An 18,041-nucleotide genomic window follows, 5' to 3' on the forward strand; every position below is an offset into this window, starting at 1 on the left:
TTGTACAGATGGGGAAACTGAGGGACAGAGAGGTGAAGTTGACTGGCCCAGGGTCACCCAGCAGCCTAATAGCAGAGCCGGAAATAGAGCGGAGTTCTTCCCTTTTCACTGTATATATAATCTATTAAATGATTTAAAAAAAAGATCAATTGATTAATTGTAATTGGCAATTATGATGACCTGCTGCCATCTTGCTGAAAAGTGACACCAACAGTGTGTATCTGAGTCCATTGCCGATGATTATAAACTAGAACTAATCTTGATTTAATACCAGAATAAATTTGCTGTGTGAACAGGAAACACTGTGGCCCTCATTCTTTACCACATCAGAGCTGCATTTTGGGTTTATCTGTAGGGAGCCAATTTATAGCCATACAGGGAAAGACACTTACACCAGTGGAGGATGGTGTGTAGTGGAACTTCACTGTAGCCTGTCCTGCTGTTTCCTTCTCTGTGCTGCTTCTTCCCCTTATGCTGATGTTAGGAGGGGTGGCTGGTATAGAAGCTGGTTGAGCTTCTTCCACCAGCAGAGAGTTGCCCTGCACTGGGTGCAATACTGACTGGCCATCTCTAGCTATTTTAAGGTCACTTTGTGCTAGATACTCAGTGTGAAGTGGCCTAGGAGAATCCATACCCTTGCTTTTTATAAACTAAACTTCAGTTATCTTGCTCTAACACATTGTCATGTATATTTTAGATTTGTGCAAGAAGGTCATATACCCAGATTGTGATATCAAATTCACTGGAAATGTTTCTTGGGTTGGGAAGACTTCAATGGAAGTGAAGATGCATATGCTTCAGGTTGGGGTCAGTGACTTCTATTTCTTCTTTTCATTTCTCCCAAGATACCTTGGACACCTCAGAAGGAATTATGAGTGATAACGTTAGAAACCTAAATTACACTGAGGGTATCATCTGTTTTAGAAGGGCTACCAACCCCTGTGCTTCAGGACTTAAATGACTACCAGCGGTCTAAGATTAAGAATATACTTCCCTGTTTTCTCCTTTCCAAAGCATAGTTGTTTATGGTAGGTGTTTTATGTCTTCCACTGAAGTATCTGGTACTGTTGGAGATAGGATAGACCATTGGTCTAATGCAATGTGGCAGTCCATAAGCCCTCCTCTTCTCCTCCAACAAAAGTGTCCTCCCTGCTTTTTGGAAATGTTTTCTTCTTTATTTTAACATCAAAAGATACCCAGATTAGAATGCCAGAGTTTAGAATTGATATTGATATCCCATTTAACTTGGGTTAGGTGCTTGAATTAAAGCCTGTAGGGGAGCTTTAATGGGAGGAGCTGTAGGGGAGCTGTAGGGGAGCTGTAGGGGAGCTTTTAACCCAAGTTAAATGGGATATCATAGAAATTTAAGGCTGAAAGGGACTTCATGAGGTCATCTAGTCCAGTCCCCTGCATTGGGGCAGGACCAAGTAAACCTAGACCATCCCAGACAGGTGTTTGTCTAACCTGTTCTTAAAAGCCACCAATGATGGGAATTCCACAACCTCCCTTAGAAGCATATTCCAGAGCTTAACTATCCTTATAGTTAGAAAGTTATCCCTGAGCTCTAACCTAAATCTCTCTTGCTTCAGATTATGTCTTGTCCTACCTTCAGTGGACATGGAGAACAATTGATCACCATCCTCTTTGTAACAGCCCAGGAAGGGAGAGTAGTTATTTAAGTTAAGAGCCACTGCTGGCACAAGAACAAAGGGATATAAATCAGCCATCAGTTAGTTTAGTCTTGAAATTAGATGGTTTCTAACTATGAGAGGAGTGATGTTCTGGAACAGCTTTCCAAGGGCAATAGTGGGGGCAAAAATCCTAACTTGTTTTAAGACTAAGATTGGTAGGTTTATGGAGGGGATGGTATGATGAGATTGCTTACAATGGCCTATGGCCCGTCAGCTACTGCTGTTAGCAAATATCTCCAGTGTCTGGAGATGGGACTCTGGAGGGGGAGAGCTCTGAGTTACTACAGAGAATTCTTTTCCAGGTGTCTGGCCAGTGGATCTTGCCCACATGCTCAGGGTTTAACAGCTCACTATATTTAGGGTCAGAAGGAAATTTTTCCCCAGGTCAGAGACTGTTTTTTTGGTCTCCTCTGCAGTGTTGGGCAGGGATCAGTTGCTGGTTTGAACTAGCAGAAATGGTGGATTCTATGTAACTTGAAGTCTTTAAATCAAGATTTAAGGACTTCAGTAACTCAGCCAGAGGTTATGGGCCTACCTCAGTAATGGGTGGGTGTGGTTGTGTCCTGCAGTGTGCAGGAGGAGAACTGGATGATTCTGATGGTCCCCTCTGGCCTTGAAGCCTCTGAGGCTGTGGGTGACAGCCCTTAGCATATTTGAAAACCATTATCAGGTCCCACCCCCTGTCTTCTTTTCTGAAGACTAAACATGCCCAGTTTTCTAACGGTTCCTCAGAGGTCAGGTTTTGTAAACCTTATCATTTGTATTGCTCTCCTAGTCTCTCCACATCTTTCTTAAAGTGTGGTGCCCAAAACTGGATACAGTAGTCCAGCTGAAGCCTCACAGTGCCAAGTAGAGCAGTACAGTTACCTCCTATGTTTTATATATGACACTCCCAGTAATACACCCCAGAATGATATTAGACTTTTTTGTAAATGTATCACAGTGTTGACTTGTATTAATTTTGTGATACATTACATCCCCCCAGATCCTTTTCAGCAGCACCACTGCCTGGTCAGTTATTCTCCTTTTTGTAGCTGTGATTTCATTTTTTCCCCCCCTTCTTCCTAAATGTAGTACTTTGCACTTGCCTTTACTGAATGCCATCTTGTTGATTTCAGACTAATTTTCCAAGGTACTGTGTTGATATGTTCTAGTGTGTAAAATAACTTGACTTTTTAGCATTGTAAGACAGATAATTCATGAATATCACTGGAAACAGTGTTGAAATAAGATACTTTAATTGGAGTACAATTGATCTACAAAAAATATACCTGGCTAAATAATGGAAAAATTATTTATTAGTAACCATTCAATGAAAAGCTGCCAATGAATATGATGTATTAGTCACAATTAATTATTTTTCCAGCTCCATTACAAAATGCTAATGTGGCAATTGAATTGTTCAAAATACATCCTACACTTCAGAAAAACAAATACAAAAACCCAGTTTTGATCCAGTTTACCTCTTAAAAAAGAATGTCTGTACTGTTGAACTGTTAGTGGATAAGGGATTATCTGTTGCTAAATGTGTCATTCCTCTGTGCTGGCATTAGGTAGGCCAGTCTGCAGTGATAATGGCTTGTTGTGGTATTTTTCCATGGGGTTGTTTGGGAATGGAAGTGGGAACTAATTGGTAACTGGAGTTGTTGCCATTTTTTTATACTAATTGTATAACCTGTATCATTGCTAAATAGTTGCATGGCAGTTCTGCTGAAATAGAATATTATGCTGAGCCCTTCTCGTGTCTTAGGTCCATTGCAAGAGAACTGGAAAGGGGTGAAATGTGAAAGCAAACAACATCTTAATTGCATTATTAGTATGAACTGCGTGGCCTGTTAAACAATGTCACTTTTGTAGAGATTAAAACTAGATTTCTTTGTTCTGTTTTAGTTACATGATGATACTTACAGCCCTGTGTTAGATGCAACCTTTGTCATGGTGGCCCGCGATCCAGAAAACAAGAGGTAATTTATCAGTGTGGGACACTGGGAATACCAGATTGTTGTTGTTGTTGGAAAATGGCAAATGCTCTAACTTCTATATGTGCTTTAGTTATAAGTAAATCATATACTTGCCTTTTTTTTTTTTTCGTTAGGAAATAGGCAGTATATTTTCAGGTTTTTTTGGGGCGAGCTTGAGGAAGAGAAGGTCTACAGTTAGCTTCTCAGAACTGGATAGAGTATTGTTGGTAGTTTTCAAACTGTAATTGGTATTTGACCCATTTCTAGAAATGGTGTTTCCCTGAATTTAAACAATAGACCTGATTAAAACATGCCAGAAGGAAAAGTCATCTGGAACCCACCAGGAATCTATTGTAACCATGAGAATTAATTGGTCCCTATATCAGGGGAGGGAAAGGCTGATACTCAACTTGTAAATGGTCACTCACAAATATAATTTTAATACCATACTGAAAATGCTGTGAGTTCCTTAGAGGACTCTGTCAACCCAAAACATGTGTAACTAATAACTAGGACTATTAATGATTTTGAAGGAATTTTTAAATTCTAATTTATATTTCCCCATCTTGCTGGTTTTACTTCCCACATATTGTTTTGCTTGGTCATTTAAAACAAACAAACTGATCATTTTCTATTTTGGCCGATAGGTCACTAACATTGCTGTGGGAGGTTTAACTAAAACTTCTACCTCTTCCCTGTTCAATTTGCAATTTTCAAAAATCTTAAGTCTTTCTATTCATAATAGGTCTAACAACTTCTTGTGTGCATAACAGAAAAATATTTTTGTGATTAAAATAATTCAGTGTCCTTGACATAGTAATATGGTCACATGTTTATTTTTTTCAAGTTTATAGTGTATCTATCCTAGGTACTTAAATGGATCCTGTGGCTGTAATATCTGAGCTCCTTAGTCTTTACTGTATTTATCCTCACAACACCTGTGTGTGGTAGGAAGTGCTGCTATTCCCATTTTACAGACAGGAAAGTGATGTACAGAGAGTAAGTGACTTTACTGAGATCAAAGAGGTTGGCTGTGGCAAAGTAGGTATTGGCCATGGGCAACCCAGGTTCTAGGCTAGTTCTCCAGTCAGTGTACCATCCTGGGTAACTATTCCAAAAAATAAAACATACAAAATAATATAAAAAGACCAGCTCAGCTCAGCTCCATCCTCTGTAGTCAGAGAACAGAAAGAGAAAACCTGGACTTTGCAGCATGCTTGGAAAGTTAGCAAATCTGGGGAACAGAGAGAAGCTGCCTCAGCGGTGTAGCATGACGCAAACATAGCATGTATGTATCTTTTTCTATCCAGTCTGAACATAATGCCACAATTTAAGAACAGGAGTAACTTCTCCAAATTATGGAGAGGGAGGACTCCTTCGAGCAAACAGTCATCTTGCTTTGCGAAAGATTCGTATGTTAATTTGACAATATAATTAGGCATTGTAGATTTGTGCAGCACAATAAACAAATGAATTGGACTGTAGGCAGCTTCTTATGTTCTATTTGGTAAGCTGTATGTGTGGTAAACAGCTTTTGGTTGCTGATAAGGCCACTGCTGAAATGAATAGATTATGGCAGAAGGCTTGCTACAGTTTTTTTTCAAGTTCTTTCATTTCATTATTTTAGACAACTATTTAGACAATTATTAGACATTATTTTAGACAATCCTAGATCACAGCTTGAATTTACTGTGCTTCTGAATGGTTTTAGTCTGCAGTAATCTGTTATATGAAAATTTTGGTCATCATTTAACTTTTTAAGAAGTATAAATGCTATGAGGACTGTTAACAGTCTGAGATCTGCTGAGCAATAAAGCCAATGGGTGACCTTTCAGTGTCACCAGCCATCCTATTAAATGTATTTATTTCTTTAGATAGCTTTATCTCAGATAAGATGACATGTTTTTCTCTCTTAGATTGTATGTGGACAAAGGAATGTCTATTGATCTTTCCCCTGTGCATTTACATGACAATTTTTTCTAAAGCATATCACTTTAAAAATAATTCATATCCATAGGTCAGCATTTGTTAATCCACTAATTCCTGAGGGCCCAGAGGAGGAAGAAGTCTTCAGGAAAGGAGAATGTATGTAATACTTCATGTATACTTTATGGTAGTGGAAAACTCTGTATAGATTCATTGCAGTGACTGAGAGAGAGCGAAGTTCAGAAATTCTACGAGCAAGAGTTGCTCTCAATTTATTTAAGATCAAATTTACTTCTGCCTCACACACCTGCTAGTACCTCGAGATTAGTCCAAACCATGAATTTTGAATCTGGATTTTGAAACATTTCCCCCCTCACCTTACCTCAGATACAGGGTTTTGTGTTAGACCATATCTAGTTATATCAATTTTAATATGCTATTGTAGTACATCAGAAGTACTGAATAACTAAACTGAGAGTAAGGAAACTGTAGATATGTTAATTAAATAAATCATACTTCCTGAACTGCTGCATCTTGTCTTGTGTTCATATTTGGGCTGTGGCACACTGAGGGCTATACTATCTAAATTGAATCACATAATATTTTACCCATTAAAGCCTCTAATCAGGACAGCATTTAAGCACATGCTTAACGTTAAGTTTGCATGTAAATCCCATTGATTTCAATTTTCAGTGCTTTAATCTTTGGATGACCAATTTGACACTTTAGAGGTGCCTGATTTTCAACAACTGGGTGCTCCTCACCTTCTGAAAATAGAGCTTTCAGGTATCTCAACTTGGGCACCCAAAACAGTAGGCAACCAAAATGAGTAGTTGTTGGACTGTTCCTTCATATCCTAAGTATATTTCACTGCACAAGACATAAAAGAGAGAAAGTCATTGTTAACTTTCTGTATGTGCATTGTAAATCTTTCAGGTTTGTGGCAGCATGTACTGTGTATGACTGATTTTTCTTTTTCTTACTCACCCTTGGTGACTTTTTTTTCATTTAAACTTTGCTTTAAAAATACCTTGTTTTAGTTCAAAACTGCTCTGAGTTAAAATAGTCAACTAAGTTAAAATCTGAAGATTGTGGGCTGCCATACCTGGTTTCATCATAACTCATGTCCTCATAAATTTGGTTCTTTGTACTATATACACAGTAACCACACAAGTTTGTGGGGAAATCCAAATGCATGAGCAGCTAATTAACTGAACCACAGAAATGCTATTGAAGGAGATATGAGGGATGGGTTGCAGTATCAGGACCCTTGGAAGTGGTCACGATAAAGCCAACTTAAAAAAAAGTATAAGGCATATATCCTTGCGAAAGCCTTGTTACATTGTTTTTTAAAGTCCCCTGCTTTGCTTATTTTTGAAGGTGTACAAAAATAAAATACCAGAAGACTCTTAAAAGCTCCTTTTCCCCAAAAGTTCTACACTGTGTTCAGTAAATATTTAAAGTATATACTGCCAACGATACAAAAAGTAGAAATGTGTCTCACACTATTCAGTTCCTTTGCATTTTAGTATGAGTCAATCTTTAGTGGTTAAATGAATATCCTAGTATGTGAATAATGGGTCTGCAGTACATTGCTGTGTTTATAAGACCAACAAATTCTATTGGCACACCAGCTAAGTGACCATTTCAAAACAAAGCACTTAAATAAAATGTATGGGTGAAATCCTAGCCCCAGTGAAGTCAATTGCAAAACTTCCATTGACTTCAGTGGGGCAGATTACACCCTATATTTTTTTTCTTTAATGCAGACAAATATTAAGAGCAAATTTCTTATAAGTCTGACTGTGAATCCAAAAATCACTTACTCTGGTGATGAATTTTAAAATGGAGAGAGGAGTTGACCCCTTTGTAAAGCAATTTAAAACCAAGTGATGTTCTGCAATCTTTGTGCTCAATTATTATTTTTTTTAATTTAGTGAACAAGATGAGGAGGGTTGATTTCAGTACTGCATCCTTACTGAAAATGGCTCCCACTGCAGAAGAAAGAACCATTGTTCATAACATATTCCTTAATACACTGGACACAAGGCAAGTAGGGGAAGAACTAATAACTTGCAAGAAGGGACGGTAATGTGGCAGTTGGATGCTCAGTTGTAAGGGTAGAAGGAATGCAGATACTTTTTGCTTCCCTATCCCATCACTTAAATACTTGGATGCTGTCTCCTGTACCTGGAATACAGGCACAAAGCACCATCAACGTGCTGATATACCACGTATGTTCCCGAACGGAATTTTGTGCCATCCAAGAAAGCTAATGCTATGCAGCAGCTGCAATCAAGAATAAAACAACAAGGTTATGGTAGATGACTTCTGAGAAAGCAGCATAGAATAATCTTAAGAAAAGGGTTAGTCATGCTTAACCACAAGAAGGAATTTAACCCCTATGGGGCTCTTGGAGCTATTGCACTGGCATTGCAGTCTTGTGCCTTAATAACTGGCTAGACTTCTAAAGGGAAGAGGTGTTCCTTGGCTATAATAATATTTTTTCACCTGCTGATCCAAGAGTCTCACAGTGTGTTGTAAACATAAGTTCTGACACCCTGTGAGACTTACTACTTAATTTTACAGATTATGAGGGGGCTGGGAAATAGAGACACAGAGAGGTTATGATGTCTAGACAAGAAAACCAGAGTGAAAAATTAAAAAAAATGCGATGGGGGCAAATAATCTGAAAAGTGGTAGAATCAGAAAAGATTAAGAAGTGAAGGGATGATAATAGAAGGAAAAGAAAGCTGAAAATATAATTCTTGTACAATTAGTAATATTTTTAATCTGAAGTGAAACGAGAATCTGGAAAGACAGCAGGAAACTCAAAGTAAGATACAGAAAGTGAAGTGACAGAAAGGAGAAAAGGGAAGGACAAAAAAGGGTAAGGGAAACATTTTATTACCATCTGTATTTTTAGGTTTTTTGTTTTGTTTTTTTGTTTTTTAAATCCCTCTATCTGCATATCGTTAATCTTTCTGAAGGAGCAGCTGCAGAGTTAGACACGTGCACTCTCACAGAGCCAGTCTTGAACTAACTTTATTAATACAAAGCAGGAATAACAGTACACAAGAAAATTCTGTAATGTCTATAAAAATAACATTAGAGGAGCTCTTATTTATTCCAATATCTTAAAATTAGTTGTAACATGGTTGAAATTTTCAAGGTTACTTAGTGAATTTAGACATATCTTCCATTTAAAATTAGCAGATGTATGTGTAAATCCCCTAGACAAATTTGCAAATCTTAAATTATGTGTCTGTGATTAATTCATCTGGCATTTTGCATCTTCTTATATTCTAATACAGTGGTTTTAAACCCCCTAAAAATGTTGAATGTAGGTGAGGACCCTTTTGGAAATCTTATAGTCTGCAGATCCCCAGGGGTCCATGGACCACAGGTTGAAAACCGCTGCCCTAATAAAAAGGTGAAGGAGTTGCTTAGGGAGTGTAGAATGGATTTTTTTTGGTTGGCTGGGATTTTTTGCTAGTTAAACTTTTCGGGTCAGGACACTTGAGAGGTTTTTGTGGTCTTATGAGCAATGGTTCCCCCATAAGCAGATGCATAAACATTTTGAGCATCAGCACCTAACTTTACTCATGTGAACAGTCCCACTGAAATGATCCACTTAAAGTTAAATATGAGCATACATGTTTGAAGGACCCTGTCCTTAGACTAGACACTTGGATTAATCAAGTTCTGGTTTTTGAGGTCTGTCAGAAACAGCATATGTTACTAGCACTTCCATTTTTTCCATTTGAATCCTGGCTTGCTTGGTGTGCGTGCACACGCAAGTGGTTTTTCTATTTTTGTGGTTGTAGCTTGTTGAGCACTGTTAAAGCTGGATATTGAGTGTATTGCCCAAAACCCCTTGTTTCTACAGGACTGTAAGTTTTCGGAGTCGTGTGCTACCACCCAATTCAGTATGGATGGAAGATGCAAAACTTAAGGGCTTGGAGATCTGCCATCCTCAGGTATTTGAAGGAGTACTAATGTGTTACAAAAGTCATAATGAATGAGTTATGAATCATCTTTAAGGTTGGCAGATCTAAGACATTTAACTTGGGCTTTTTAGTTTTTTACTCTGACGTTTAAATATAGTTCTAAATGTAAGACTTGTAGCATTTCTTTTTATTTATCAGAAGGGATATCTTATGTAAAGAAATTCCTCCACAGACACCTGAGAGCAATGGGTGTTGATCAAAAGACAGTATCCATCAGTGTTAGTCTTAGGGTTTCAGAGTAGCAGCCGTGTTAGTCTGTATCCGCAAAAAGAACAGGAGTACTTGTGGCACCTTAAAGACTAACAAATTTATTTTAGCATGAGCTTTCGTGAGCTACAGCTCACTTCTTCGGATGCATAGAATGGAACACACAGACAGGAGATATTTATACATACAGAAAACATGAAAAGGTGGAAGTATGCATAACAACAGGAAAAGTCTAATCAATTGAGATGAGCTATCAGCAGGAGGAGGAAAAAAACTTTTTGAAGTGATAATTAAGATGGCCCATAGAAGGTGTGAGGAGAACTTAACATAGGGAAATAGATTCAATTAGTGTAATGACCCAACCATTCCCAGTCTCAATTAACTCTGGCCTAAACAGAGACTGGGAATGGTTGGGTCATTACACTAATTGAATCTATTTCCCTATGTTAAGTTCTCCTCACACCTTCTATGGGCCATCTTAATTATCACTTCAAAAAGTTTTTTTCCTCCTGCTGATGATAGCTCATCTCAATTGATTAGACTTTTCCTGTTGTTATGCATACTTCCACCTTTTCATATTCTCTGTATGTATAAATATCTCCTGTCTGTGTGTTCCATTCTATGCATCCGAAGAAGTGAGCTGTAGCTCACGAAAGCTCATGCTAAAATAAATTTGTTAGTCTTTAAGGTGCCACAAGTACTCCTAGTCTTAGGGTTGCCACCCAACCAGTTTTCACCCAGACAGTCTGGGTTTCGGCTTGTGTATCTGGGTGCTATTTAACAAGCCCTGATGTCTGGGTTTTTTTTAATCCTGGCGGGAAGAGGCAGAGCAGGGGGTGGGGCCTCATTACCAGCCATTAGAAAGGTGGGAACCCTAGTTAGTATAATTTGAGAGCACAAGATTTTGACTGAACAGTTCATATTGTTTTAACAGCTTTTGTCTGCCAAGAATAAGATTATTTTTAAATTAGCATTTGAATATATCAGCTAGGCTCACAGATTTGTGCAGTGCAAACCCTAAATTTACAAAGGTTTACCTGTAGGGCTCAGCAAATGTACAATTCCAGTAGTACAAATACAAAAGTGAAAACACCTGACAGATTCTGCAGAGCGTGTATAAGATGGGCTGACCGCTATTTTTTTTTTTTTTAAATTGTGTTTTGGATAAGGTGAGCTCTTAAGAAGTAAGCACGCTGAATCATTTAGACTTCTGTATATGTTTTAATTGTGCTGTACAGCTGCCAAATATTCATTATAGGAGCTATGTATAATCCCATAAACAAGACTACAAATGAACCTGACAGGCTTTGCCACTGTGTTGTGTGAGTACATGCATATTGTTGCCACTTTGCTGTTTGTGTTTCTAATGCAGGAACGAAACATTTTCAATAGAATCTTTGGGGGGTTTCTCATGAGGAAAGCATTTGAGCTGGGATGGGCTACTGCCTGCAGCTATGGGTGAGTTTCAGGTTTTCAGTATTTGTGTAATCCAGAACATTTTGTGTGTTTTTATTAATGGGTAGGGGGAACCTGAACTACAAAATAAGCAGTCAGTGGAAAATATGTATAGTTGGGATAGAAAAGGGTTTGATGTTTGAGTGGCTATTCTAACAGTCACTTACTTTTAGAAACCTGACTAGGTCCCTGATCCTGCAAACACTTACAAACCTGTCCAACTTTAAGCACGAGTAGCCCCCCCTGAAGTCTGTGGGCAACACATATACTGAAAGTTAAGCACGTGTGTAAGCTTTTGCAGGAGTGAGGCCTGAATGAAGAGAACTAGACAAACCAAAAGTGGCAGAAAATTGTGCTTTGACTCTAGTACAGTGGTTCTCAAACTTTTTTTTTTTTCCCCCCACGGACCACTTGAAAATTGCTGAGGGTCTCGGCGGACCACTTAGATCTTTCCAAATGTTGTTTGTACCATTAGCTAACTATTGTAAAGCCCTTTGGAGAAAAGTACTATTAAAAAAAAAACGTGAATGATTAACGTTTTTTTGTTCTACAAATAAAAGCACACAACTCACATTTTAATATCAGTAGTCTTACCTTTCTCATGCGATGGATGTGCCCTCTCTCCCCCGCTGCAGCAGCCCCCAAGCTAGGGCTGGGAAGAAGGGGGGGGGTCTCTCCCTCTCCCCCCCGCCGTGGCAGTCCCTGAGCTGAGGCTGGGAAGGAGGGGTGTATCTCCCCACCCTTCTCTCCCCCCCCCCCCCCCCCCCGCAACCACAGAGCTGAGGCTGGGAAGGAGGGGTGTATCTCCCTGGCAGCCACAGCCCTGGAGCAGGGGAAAGTCACCTCTTTCTCTGTCTGCCACAACCCTGCACATCCCAAATTCCCCCCACCCCTTCTTCTCACCCCACTGCCCCCTCCCACCTACCCCCTGCACAGCTCCACTAATTAGGTGGGTGGCCCTTCATTCTCTTGTGTGTGGCTGCCCAGGCATGCACCTTAGAGGGAACTATCTGCGGATCACCTGAATGGAGCTCATGGACCCCTGGTGGTCCACAGACCACAGTTTGAGAACCTCCGCTCTAGTACATAATGTTGCTATAGTATGTGGTGTAGTAGAAGAGGATGGGAGCCAGTACTGTGGCAGGAGTACATGTATCACCTCTATGCTGGCATTCCCTCAAGATATTAGTTTTCTTCTTGGCATCCTGGCTGTATTCTTCAGCAATTCTTGTTGTTTTCTATATTTATGTGGCTCAGTTTCAGATATATTTTGCATTAAAGATAATTGAAATTGTTTCAACTTGTGCAGAGACATGTAGCTGCTCTTGAATACTAAGTGCCTTTTTTTTCTCTGCAGAGGTTCCAGACCTTATGTAGTAGCTGTAGATGATATCATGTTTCAAAGACCAGTTGAGATTGGATCCCTATTACTGCTTTCTGCACAGGTAGGAGTTGGTCTCTTTTCAGACAGCCATAAAGCTTATTCAGCTTGATGTCTTCATTATCAATCATTGGCAATGAACAATGAGTTATGAAAGTGGTGGAATTAACTCTTCTTCCGTCTTGTCCCCTTTCTTTGGTGTAAATGATAAAATAATAACTGTGTCCACTGTTCTGTCTAGGTTTGTTATACAGAAAAAAACTATATCCAGATTAGAGTACACAGTGAGGTTTATGATTCGGATACCAGAGAGCACAAGACAACCAACGTCTTCCATTTCACTTTTATGTCAGAAAGAGAGGTACCACAGATTGTCCCAAAAACATATGGTGGTAAGTGGCAATTTTAATGCATCTCATTAAAACCTTTGTTGTTGGAAGGGAAAGACCTATTCTCTGTCTGCTGGTGGAGCGTACTTAATTTTTAATAGACTACTATTACTACTACTAGTAGAGTAACACAAAATGCCCCTTCATGCTAAACTGTATTTATTCTATACTCTGCCATAATGCAAATGTGTTTCATATTGCTTCTCAAACTTGGTCTTCTGTGTAGTGCCCAGTACACTCCAGAGGCTGTGTTTTTAAAGTGACTTTTTTTTTAAATACTCTTATCTCTTTTCTTTCTTCCTGTCATTTCAGAGTCCATGTTGTATTTAGATGGGAAACGGCACTTCAGTGCCACCACGAAAGAAACCAGAGAAGTGGAGACAACTACTGCAGCGCCATAGCAGATTGTTAGCTTTGGAGAAACCTCTGCCAAAGATTGCTAGCTTCCTATGCACAGTGTATCAATAATGGTATTCCTGCTCTTTAACGCAGTGAGGTCATCAGTGTAGGCATATTGGAAAGTGGTCTGTTTTTGTACAAAAAGTCAATCATTTAGCACTATTTATACAACTAGCTGTAGGCTGACTGTGATGTTGTACAGCTTTCTCCTCTACTCTTGCTTTAGAGCTTCCACAGTTAAGATGCATAGCTTCTTAAAATTCTGCTCTGACAGGCTGTTCATGTTAGCATAGAGAGATGAAAACCATAGTCCAGAAAACGTTAAAGGGATACTACCATAGAGAAGTCTCAATTTTGTCACCATTCCCATCTCTTCTCTCCTACACACACTCATGCTTCTCCTTATGGTCCCTGATACAGGAAAGCTATCATCTCTCTAAAATGAGGGCTGCTGCTGTTGATATCCTGTTCGATCATTTGTGTGCAAATCTGACCCAGGGTCCTGTGTAAGTTAGTCAGTCAGCCTCCTGTTGGTTCTCAGGAACAGGTGAATCTGGGCAGCAGAAGGACAGTGTGATGTGCACATCTGTGTTATGTGAACATAATCCTTGCAATCACGTGTGTATTTGTCTGCTGATGGGATCTCACAAGGTTGCTGCAGCCCTTGTTTTGAAGAATTGATGATGTGTGTTTTCTCCTACTTTTGAGGACACACTAATTTTTACAATGAATGAATTGGCCAAATGTGAAGTTTACAGATATCTGTATGTGGGAGATACCACCAATACTGTATACTCCTTTTTTAATTCTTTTATATAAGTGATTCAGTGAACAAAAGATGACTAGGGCAAATTCCCGAGAGAATTATTCCCGAAAGCTTTTAGGCTAAATATAGTACAGATGCTATTGGCAGGGTGCTGTGTACGTGTGGAGGGGAAGGCAGGCTTTTTAGAACAGAGCATTAGATTCCAGCTTTGTGTGGAAGCTGCTAGAACAGCAATGGATTGAGCTGATCCATAGAATCATAGAATATCAGAGTTAGAGGGGACCTCCATAGGTCATCTAGTCTAACCCCCTGCTCAAAGCAGGACCAATCCCCAACTAAATCATCCCAGCCAGGGCTTTGTCAAGCCTGAACTTAAAAACCTCTAAGGAAGGAGATTCCACCACCTCCCTAGGTAACCCATTCCAGTGCTTCACCATCCTCTTAGTGAAAAGTTTTTCCTAATATCCAACCTAAACCTCCCCCACTGCAACTCGAGACCATTACTCCTTGTTCTGTCATCAGGTACCACTGAGAACAGTCTAGAGCCATCCTCTTTGGAACCCCCTTTCAGGTAGTTGAAAGCAGCTATCAAATCCCCCCTCATTCTTCTCTTCTGCAGACTAAACAATCCCAGTTCCCTCAGCCTCTCCTCATAAGTCATGTGCTCCAGCCCTCTAATCATTTTTGTTGCCCTCTGCTGGACTCTATCCAATTTTTCCACATCCTTCTTGTAGTGTGGGGCCCAAAACTGGACACAGTACTCCAGATGAGGCCTCACCAATGTCGAATAGAGAGGAATGATCACGTCCCTCGATCTGCTGGCAATGCTCCTACTTACACAGCCCAAAATGCCGTTAGCCTTCTTGGCAACAAGGGCACACTGTTGGCTCATATCCAGCTTCTCATCCACTGTAACCCCTAGGTCCTTTTCTGCAGAACTGCTGCCTAGCCATTCGTTCGCTAGTCTGTGGCAGTGCATGGGATTCTTCTGTTCTAAGTGCAGGCCTCTGCACTTGTCCTTGTTGAACCTCATCAGATTTTTTTTGGCCCAATTCTCTAACTTATCTAGGTCCCTCTGTATCGTATCCCTACCCTCCAGCATATCTACCACTCCTCCCAGTTTAGTGTCATCAGCAAACTTGCTGAGGGTGCAGTCCACACCATCCTCCAGTTCATTAATGAAGATATTGAACAAAAGTGGTCCAAGGACTGACCCTTGGGGCACTCCGCTTAATACCGGCTGCCAACTAGATGTGGAGCCATTGATCACTACCCGTTGAGCCCGACGATCTAGCCAGCTTTCTATCCACCTTATAGTCCATTCATCCAGCCCATACTTCTTTAACTTGCTGGCAAGAATACTGTGGGAGACCGTATCAAAAGCTTTGCTAAAGTCAAGGAATAACACGTCCACTGCTTTCCCCTCATCCACAGAGCTAGTTATCTCATCATAGAAGGCAGTTAGGTTAGTCAGGCATGATTTGCCCTTGGTGAATCCATGCTGACTGTTCCTGATCACTTTCCTCTCCTCTAAGTGCTTCAGAATGGATTCCTTGAGGACCTGCTCCATGATTTTTCCAGGGACTGAGTTAAGACTGGCTGGCCTGTAGTTCCCCGGATCCTCCTTTTTCCTTTTTAAAAGATGGGCACTACATTAGCCTTGCAAAAGTCAGGGCCCAGTGACCCTGTTGAGCAGCTTATAGGCCAGGTCCTGAGGTGGAAAGATAGCAGTGTTCTCAGACTCAGAAAGATTCCAACCAGATGAGAGAGTATTGCTTGAAGAAAGAATCGTCAACTGGACTATAGACTGGTTTTTTTGTTGGTTCTAAGGTGGGCAATAATGAAGAACTACACCAAAGAGTTATTTTGTATGTATGACATGCAAAGCAGTGTTCCATTGTAGAGAGACCAGCTGAAGTCTCAGAGAAATAATAGAAACACTCTAAAATGGATTACAAAGGGAAGACCTAGATCTGGTTGAGAACAACGATGGGATAGCTGTGGAGGAAGATGGAACAATCTCCACTTAAGTACCTTAAAAAACCTCCTGAATGGGAGCAAAAGAAGAAAAGAAAAAGAATTCATGTGGAAGCATGCTGCCTAGAAACTGGTATATACATTACACCCTTGACAAGACAGAGCAAGGAAGATCAGAAGGAAGCGAGGCAAAACACAGACAGCCCATCCAGTCAGTAAAAGGCAGTTACTGAAAGGGAGCCACCAAAGATAGTAGATGTACTATTAGACTTTTTATTAGTACTATGCAACATTGATTTAAAAACTACCACTATGCAATACCAATAAAGCACACATTAAATGGATTAAGAACTGGCTAACTGATGGGTCTCAAAAAGAAGTTGTCAGTGGTGAATCATCATCAGGTGTGGGGTTTTCTGGTGGGATTCTGCAGGGCTCAGTACTAGGCCTGATGCTTTTCAGTGTTTTCATCAATGATACAGAAGTAAATATAAAATCACTGCTGATAAAATGTGCGGATGCCACAAAGGTTGGTGGCGAGGTAATTAATGAGAATAGGGCAGTCATACAAAGCAATCTGGATCACTTTGTAAGCTGGACAAACAAATGCTTTTTAACACAGCCAAATGCAAGGTCATACCTGCAGAATGGGGGCCTGTATCCTGGAAAGAAGTGACTGAAAAGTAGTTAGGGCTCATAGTGGACAAGCAATTCAACGTGAAATCCCAATGTGATGTAGCAAAAAGGGCTAAAAGGATCCAGGGGTGTATAAACAGGGAAGTAGTGAGTAGAATAGGGAGGTGATTTTACCTCTGTATGGCAGTAGTGAGACCAATTCTGAAATACTATGACCAGTTTTGAAAAATTGGAAAGGTGCAGAGAAGAGCCACAAAAATTATTTTGAAAACAGAAAAGCATGCCTTACAGAGAGAGACTTAAATAGCTCAATTTGTTTAGCTTATCAAAAAGATTGAGATGACTTGATTACAGCGTATGAGGGAGAAAATACTGGGTACTAAAGAGCTTTTTAATCTAGTGGAGAAATGCACAACAAGAACCAATGGCTGAAAGTTATACACAAAAATTCAAATTAGAAAAAGGCACTGATTTTTAAGAGTGAGGGTTATTAACCATTGGAACAAACTACCAAGGGAGGTGGTGGATTCTTCATCTCTTGATGTCTTCAAATCCATAGTGGATGCCTTTCTGAAAGATGTTTTAGCCAAACAAGTTATTGTGCTCAATATAGGGTTAACTGGGCGAAATTCTTTGGCGTGTGTTATCCAGGAGGTCAGACTAGATGATCTAACCCACTGGCCTTAAAAATCAACGAGTCTAAAGTTTATTCACAGAGTGATGTTAGTGCGCGGCAAGCTGGAGTATAAATTTACATCACCATGTGGAGAAGCCATTAGAAGAAGCAAGTAATCTTGGTCTCTGACTCAGCAATCAAAAAGGGAATACGTTGATAGAACTAAGCACTATAGTAGGATCTTATTTGAGGATAAAAACATTTGAGAAATTCAGAATCCTGGCGTGGACTCTTCTGCTTGTAGCAAAGTCAGGCCATTGTTTTTAAAAGGAATTTAATATAGCTCATTTCCATTAATATTAAAAGGAAACAAAATTCAACTGTACAGTGTGTTACTGTGACATTCCCTAGTTCTCCAACCTGGGGTGCCTTTCACGTTGCTTTGCTGTGGAAACAACCACTCCTGGTTTGTTCACACACAGCTCCTAGCATGCAAAATCACTTGCAGCTGAATGATATGAATGCTGTAGCCAGTCGCTCCTGAATTATATTGCAAAGTGACACCAGCAAATTCTCAGTTTTAGACTTGTCCCCAAAATGTGCATCTTGCACTGCCCAGCTCTTTCC

General features: G+C 39.9%; 1 protein-coding gene across 7 annotated transcripts in view; it reads left to right on the forward strand.

Moving 5' to 3' along the window:
• ACOT9 (acyl-CoA thioesterase 9) overlaps positions 1 to 14,541 on the forward strand; it is a 44,593-nt gene extending 30,052 nt beyond the window's left edge. For all 7 annotated transcript variants that reach the window (XM_045000876.1, XM_045000904.1, XM_045000776.1 and 4 more), the window contains 9 exons: positions 698 to 807; positions 3,582 to 3,655; positions 5,670 to 5,737; positions 7,516 to 7,627; positions 9,468 to 9,558; positions 11,168 to 11,253; positions 12,608 to 12,695; positions 12,873 to 13,023; positions 13,333 to 14,541. In XM_045000876.1, coding sequence (XP_044856811.1) covers positions 698 to 807; positions 3,582 to 3,655; positions 5,670 to 5,737; positions 7,516 to 7,627; positions 9,468 to 9,558; positions 11,168 to 11,253; positions 12,608 to 12,695; positions 12,873 to 13,023; positions 13,333 to 13,421 — 869 coding nt within the window. In that variant the 3' untranslated portion in view covers positions 13,422 to 14,541. The remainder of the gene's footprint in view (positions 1 to 697; positions 808 to 3,581; positions 3,656 to 5,669; positions 5,738 to 7,515; positions 7,628 to 9,467; positions 9,559 to 11,167; positions 11,254 to 12,607; positions 12,696 to 12,872; positions 13,024 to 13,332) is intronic.
• Positions 14,542 to 18,041: the final 3,500 nt, after the last annotated feature.

This window comes from Mauremys mutica, chromosome 1, assembly GCF_020497125.1.
Source record: "Mauremys mutica isolate MM-2020 ecotype Southern chromosome 1, ASM2049712v1, whole genome shotgun sequence".
In the NCBI taxonomy this organism is placed as follows: Eukaryota; Metazoa; Chordata; order Testudines; family Geoemydidae; genus Mauremys; species Mauremys mutica.